At 44.5% G+C, this 7,334-nt stretch overlaps 1 protein-coding gene across 5 annotated transcripts in view; it reads right to left on the bottom strand.

Moving 5' to 3' along the window:
- Nucleotides 1–7,334, bottom strand: part of nfia (nuclear factor I/A) — a 104,779-nt gene that overhangs the window by 7,499 nt on the left and 89,946 nt on the right. For 4 of the 5 annotated variants that reach the window (XM_013910648.1, XM_013910647.1, XM_005732417.1 and 1 more), the window contains 3 exons: nt 4,499–4,677; nt 696–861; nt 49–137 (listed from right to left, as the gene is read on the bottom strand). In XM_013910648.1, coding sequence (XP_013766102.1) covers nt 49–137; nt 696–861; nt 4,499–4,677 — 434 coding nt within the window. The remainder of the gene's footprint in view (nt 1–48; nt 138–695; nt 862–4,498; nt 4,678–7,334) is intronic. The other variant, XM_005732415.1, reaches the window with a different exon arrangement.

Here is a 7,334-nt window from a genome sequence, read left to right on the forward strand (position 1 = left end):
ATGTTTGTAAACATGTTTGCAGCTGACAGACCTGTGTTTGTTGGTTACCTGTGGTTGCTGAGGGATGTTAAAGCCGGGGTCCCGAGGTCCGACGCTGACGAACCGCTGAGCTGGAGACGTGGTGGGGGTGGAGTAGGCTGCACAACAAACACACAGGCCCGTTATTAACACACGATGACCTGACAGAGCTCTGATACACTGTAAATTCAATCTCCTTATCTCCTTAAATTCAGACCCAAATCAAGTTAGATTCAGAGGAACCTGATTTGAAAGTTTATATTTTCTACGCCGTTGTTAATAAAGTTTTGAAAGACTTGACAGAGTTATTTAGAAGAAGTAGGTCAGACAGATGACAAACACATCAAGCAAAAACATCAGTAATAAATACAAAGAAACTTCAGTGTCTCCATGTGTCGTTGATGAGTATTAGGAGGATTAAATATTTTGGCAGTGACTGCATCTGTTTTCGCCAAAAGACAGGAAGCGTCACTGAACCCTGCAGTCAGAAATAATCCAATCACAAATCACTTCTCACAGATTACACGAGAACTAAATATCAGATTAATAACTGAACCCTGATGCGTCGTTCCTTTTGTGTGGGGGCGTGACAGCCAGCAGGAAAATCCAGTTTAAACACGCAGAAGTGATGCGTGATGGTACTTAAATCTGCCATGTGTGTGTGCGCGCACACTCACTGGGTGAGGTGGGTGAGTTTCCTCCTCCCTCAGTGGAGGAGGTGGAGGGCGGCTTGGCGTCAACAGGCAGTGGGACGGGACGGGCCATCGGAGGAGGCGGTGGGGGAGGCAGCATGGGCGTCGGCAGGAAAGGGTTGTGGACCTTTCCCTGGGAGCTACCATTAGGCTGAAGAGGTGGGGGGGACACAGTTAGAATATGTGAACGATATTCTGTAAAGAAACATCAACAGGTCGGTCACAGCTCGTCCTCTCAGTGTGTGTTGTGTGTGTGTGTGTGAGAAAGAGAGAGAGAGACAGAGTGTCTGAGAGTGTGTGAGAGTGAGACTGTGTGACAGTGTGCGTGTGTGTGAGAGTGTGTGTGTGTGTTTGAAGGGATTTTTGAGATTCAAAATGTGGTTTTAGTGTCAGCGTTACAGTTAGGTTATGGTTTAGGGTAAGGGTTACCCCTGTAACCCCCCTGCAAATTACTCCCCTGGGCTGAACATGCAGCAAAAACTGCTGTGACAGACCTGCCTGGAAGTGAAGAACCATCTCTCACAAAGCATGAAATATCTGTCCTGTCAGTGCAGTAAAGACGTGCGTCTTTGCTTCCATCAGTCAGAAGGACATGTTGGTTTAATTTTGTTCTCATCCATAAAATGATGATCCAAAACACCTGTACACAGAATTCCTCCTGCTTTTAGCCCAAGAAGGACGTGCAGGTGCTTCAGTGTTAAATCAATGCTGCAGGTACGTCGCAAACACAAAACCCTTCTGAAACCTTCCTGGAAACGCTGCGTTAACGCAGCCCAAACCACTGTGATTGGTCTGTTCAGTACCGACGAGTCCTCTTGAGCATTTCCAGCTACTTTTTCACTGCAATTATTGAATTTATCAGAACAATAATCTACACCTTAATACGAAGACTGACAGACAGCAGGGCGATAAGAGTGGATGTGAAGAAACATACAAAGAAGTGGGAAAAAAGAAAGGGACAAATATGTTTGCCTTCAAAGAAAACTGACCATAACAAAGAGCAAGGACCCAGGAGGGATTAAAATCAGTAAGACACCGGGACACCTACTCAGCTCTGCTCCTCAGACGTGGAGCCATCTGATTGGCTGCTCTCCTCTGACTTTACTCTTTATTTACTGTGATTGGACTCTCTGATCAGTTTGACTGACTCCCTGAGGGACCGTAATGATATCTCCGCCTATGACGGGGACAACACAACATCGGGTAGTAAGACCTCTAAGCAGCATTTAGGAAAATCAGTTGTAATGTCTTGTGTATCCATCAGGGGGAGCAGGGTGGAGGCGCATTCATTTACAAGCTTGTTACACGAGACCGTTTTCAATTTGTTCATAGATCCTAGAATTAGAAGGAGAATCATAGCGTTGACCTTCAGTACTGATGAGTCCTGAGCATTTAAAGCTGCTTTTTCACTGCAATTATTGAATTTATTAGAATCCTGATGATGGATACATAAATAAACACTTTAATAACACAGTTTGTTAAATATATTAACAGTAGTTTTACTAATAATGTCTGGATTTAAAGTGCAGTAAACTGCAGCTGTGAACCGCTTCTATTTTTTAACTCTCCTTCAGCGCTCTGCACATCTGTGATAAATCACTGCAGGAATTTTAGCGCCAACGTTTACAGACAGGTGAGCGAGAACGCAGACTGTGATTTGAACTCACGAACACGTGTGAGAACAGGAATCATTTTCTTTGTATATTCCCGGACTTTTCACTTTTCTCATTTTAGTGCTTGTTGTTCAACTGTCGTGCTCCGAGCCTCCTACAGACAAGCAGCAACCCCCCATCTCTGCGATGTTTGAACGCCACCGCCGTGTCCTTTAATAAATTTCATCACATAAGGTTGCATTTAGATTTTTACAAATGTTGAAATCCTGTTTTTAAAGTTTGCATACATAAAAATGATACCAGAGTGTAAATTAACAACATGCAGAAGTAATTTCTACTTGGTGCAATGACGTGACGGAACATGTATGTTTAGTTTAGTCAGGCCGCTCATTTAGAGAAACAGATTTCAGTGCAGCGCCGCGTACATGAAAACTCTGACATCAGAATATTACTCGTTTTATCTTGGAGTAACTGTGAAAGTGCGTCTCTCCTCTTTGAAACAAAGATTTTCAACAGAAACTGAAGATCAAACAGGAAAACCTTACATTTATTAAAATTTACACACTCCATTTCTGCACTCCATTTCTTTGGCAGTCTTCTGATGTCCTGTTTTATGGAAGGCACCATGAGGTTGCTTTGTTTGTTTGCTTATGTCGCACATTTCCAAAGACATCATCCCAGCCCCTGGACAACTCAGCTGATAAGAGTTACACACCCACGCACATCCATCAAGGTAACACTATTCTGATAAACTTTCATAAACATCCCCATCTCAGGTACGAGGATGTCCAAAGGACAATTCTGGAACCATCATACAGCCTGGAGGGCAGGTGAAAGTCCGGCCTCTCTTATACAAACTATAGAGGAATTACATTTCGCTCAAGACTTTTGCACAACATGAGAGTTTAAAGAAATCTAAAGAATGAATGAGAATATTAAGCTGCAACTTAACAGAAACAATGAAGGATGCGCTTATAATTCAAACAGAGGTCTGAAAAGGCAACAGAATAAATGATAAATGAAGATGTACCAGTCTCAGAAATCACCTCCACATCTGGTTTGGGATCTATGAGGAAGCTTATTTCTTTTTAAAAAATTTTTATTTATTTATTAGATTAGATTGAAATGGATAAATGAAGAACTTTACTGGAAACAGTTTTAGTGATCTGCAGTATAAAACGTCTGGATGGCCAAATAGACTGTGAAGTTTTATCCTTTATTTTACATTTTTAAAAATTAAAGTTTTTATATTTTAATGGGTAAAGAGTTTTACAGCGACAGCTATCAAAGAATGTCAAATTCAATTCAGTTTTATTTACAACAGTGGCCTCAGCGAGCTTTAGAGTATAAAGCAAAGACCCGACGTTAAAAGTGAGAAAACCATCTGTAGCTAACGATCCAGGTCAAGGGTTTTTGGAAGAAAGCCCCATCTCTTGGTGACACTCTGCAATTAAGTGAAAGGGGCGTGTCTATAGTGGAAACACTCCTCCCAGCGGCTGTATCTGTGTGCGTGTGAGGTTGTGAGTTTTTTTTTTTTGTCCCAAACATCGCATTTTAGAATTTGAGAAATTTGACATGATGGGTTTTAATTTTTTGAAATGCAAAGCTGACAAAGTGTTCAAACAGGACACGGGCTGCTTTTTTTCCCTGGTTTTTATCCAGGTTAAAAAACAAAACAAAATATGCTTTCAGTTTCCAACAAATTTCAGTGTGACTATCGCGCAATTTTAATCGGTTCTTAGTAACGATTAGAAAAAGATCAGCTGTTTCATCCAGTCGACACCAGGCAGAGAACGAGTGCTCGGGGGTTAAGGTTAAGTTAGAGGCGGCTCGGCCTTCCAATCGGGATCGCCCTGCAGTCGGGCCAACATGTAGGAAAAACGGAAAGCAGATGCTCTGTGTTTGTGTTTGTGTGTCTGAGCCTGTGTGTGTGTCTGCCTGTGTGTGTGTGTGTGGAAGGTGTATTGATTCAGTGTCTAGACTTAGATATATCAACTATCTCACTGCAGTACAAAGGCCACACACACAGGCACACACACACACACACACACACACTGCAGCACTTTTGCAAACAAATCCCACCTTTGCAGAGGCTGGAAAACCCAGCTCAGATGTGTTTGTGTGTGTGTACATGTGTGTGTGCGTGCATGTGTCTGTGTCTCTGTGCGTGCTTACGTTGAGGAAGCCCACCTGTCCGGCCTGCTGGGCGGAGTCAGGACAGACCAGCTGGACGAACTCCTTGAGCGTCTCCTGCGGGTGATACCTGATGGCTGGGTGGGAGAAGTAGGAGCCAGGCTGCTGCAGGATGGGGGAGGAGGAGAAGTGGAGGCTGGAAGGGGGAGCGTGGGGGCTCGCTGAGGGGGGAGAGAGAGAGGAAGAGATTAAATGATTAAAGGGAAGGAGAGTTGGGGGAGGAAGGTAGAGACATAATCATTGTGGGAAGCAAGGAGTTTATTAAGTTTATTAAGGGGGCGTGGCTTAACATGCAGATACATGACAATGGACACACAGAGCAGATGAACCAATGACAACAGGACACCCCAGCTGTCAATCACTACAGGTGTATGGAGGTGAGGCTACATCATTTACGTGGCTCCTCCTCTTCCTTCTCTCCTTCAGTCTAATTAAGGCTCTAATTGGTCTAATACTCTCTGATTGCTCGTTAGCGGATGAGGCCTCGTTAAGGCCTGTGATGTATGGAGGTCTGAGGAGAGTGCAGAGAAGATGCTGAGGGGGGAGCGAGGGAGATAGAGAGACATTAGAAATGACAGAGAGAGAGCGAGGGAGCGTAGGAAGGAGAGTTAAAGCTGCTGCACTAATTCACTTAAAGTCTGCTGTGATTTATCACTCTGACAATACACACTGACCGCCCGTGTGCGTGAGTATGTGTGTGTGTGTATGTGCTCTGTAGCAGTGTATTTACAGTAATCATTGGATGGATGGCTTTCTCTGCCCTCTCTCTTTCTCTTGTAACCACACACACACACACACACACGGGGACAGAGTGTGTGTACATTAATAGAAATGATCTCACTCAGTGTGCAGGCATGCTCAGCCACCTGTGTGCGTGTTTGATTTAGTTTGGCCCCACATCCTGTTTCTGGGATTTTTTTCCGATGCATTGTGCCAACTTCATTTATTTGATGGCCTCAGTGATCGACAGAGTAAACGAGTGGATCTCACACCCACAAACCAACTTCCAAAGATAAAAACACGCACGTTTCTCCTCAGATCCCCTCATTGGCTCCCTGTTAAATCCAGAATTTAAAATCCTGCTCCTGCTGAATAATCCGGACACATCTTATCTTAATGACCTTACAGTACCATATCACCCCATTAAAGCACTTCACTCTCAGACTGCAGGCTTACTTGTTGTTCCTAGAGTATTTTCAAGTAGAATGGGATGCAGAGCTTCAGTTTTCAGGACCCTACTCTGTGGAACCAGCTTCCAATTTGGATTCGGGAGACAGACACTATCTCTGCTTTTCAGATTAGTCTTCACACTTTCCTTTTTGCTAAAGCATAGATCAGGTGGCCAATCCAATCACAGCGTAAAATCAGCCCCCTTCCCACATCTCAGCGTCTATCTCAGCTGTAGGATGAAAGTGTGTGATTTCCCTGTCATCAGCTGAATCTGTGAACTTCTCTGATATCGATCTTCTCGTCTTTCTTCGGGCGAGACGGCAAAGCGGAGGATTTGCCTTCAGCGGCGCTGCAGCAGCGGTGTGTGTGGTATGTCGAACACAGAAGAAAGAGCTGGGATTAGTTCCACTTTGCAAATTGCCTCGCTTCACTACCTCAGACACCCCTCTCCTCCTCCTCCTCTCTCCCCTGCCAACTATTCCTTGAAGAAGATATTCTCCATCAGGAGGGGGATTGATAAACGATAAGAAGAAGGTAAAGAATTAAAACAGCAGAGTTCCTTCATTTTCACCACATGTGGAAGAATTTTAAAGGAGGTGAGGATGGAGAAAATACAGGAATACTCCATACTCCATCACTGGAGGTGCAGGGAGGGGGTGTGGAGGAAAGACCTTGAAAAGAAAGGCCCAAAGTGATCTTCAGACCATCCATCCATTTTCTTCTGCTTATCCGGGGCCGGGTCGCGGGGGCAGCAGCCCAAGCAGAGAAGCCCAGACCTCCCTCTCCCCAGCCACCTCCTCCAGCTTGTCCGGGGGATCACCAAGGCGTTCCCAGGCCAGTTGAGAGACTGGGTCTCTCTGGGTCTGCCCCGGGGCCTCCTCCCGATGGGACCTGCCTGGAAAACCTCGCCCAGGAGGCATCCTTGTCAGATGCCCGAACCACCTCAACTGGCTCCTTTCGATGTGGAGGAGCAGTGGCTCTACTCTGTGACTTCACTGGGATCAGTACGCTGTGCTAAAGAAATTGCACACACATAATTATACCAAAAAATTTAAAATTACGTTTTTTTTCATAATAACATCTTCAGACCACTAAACTCAAACTAATCCTCCGGATCCTCCTGGAGAAGATTCAGATCGCTGTCCATCAGAGAGTCTCTCCATCAGCCTGTACATCTGCGTCCACACATGGACAATCTCCTGTCCTCCAAATAAAATCTCTCAGAGTTTGCTTCAACTCGTTCCTGCACAGCTTTCACAATAAAAGACGTGACAGTGTTCGGTGTTGAGGCCTTTTAATTGGTAACAGATGAAATAATAAGAAGCTCGAAAAAGTGAAACATTTAACTTTCAGCAGCGAAATTGCAGGATTTCCTGCTTTGTCACAGCTCTGAAGGCTGCTGCAGCTTTTAAGATGGAATGTTTTCTTACATGTAATGTGACGACTTTATCGGCTCTCCTGCACAAACTTCACTGAGACCTGAACTACAAGCAAATCACACTAAATGTGACGATTTCATTTCCTCATGTTGGACAAAGCATCACATGACGCATCGTTAAGGTGCGCCTGTGCTGCTCAGTAAATCAGATTATTTTATAACCCCTCTGCTTCCTGTTGTACTACACAGAAAGTTTGTCATCTTAAAAAT

This window comes from Pundamilia nyererei, unplaced genomic scaffold (genome assembly GCF_000239375.1).
Source record: "Pundamilia nyererei isolate P.nyererei 1_Seehausen unplaced genomic scaffold, PunNye1.0 scaffold00046, whole genome shotgun sequence".
NCBI classification, from domain to species: Eukaryota; Metazoa; Chordata; class Actinopteri; order Cichliformes; family Cichlidae; genus Pundamilia; species Pundamilia nyererei.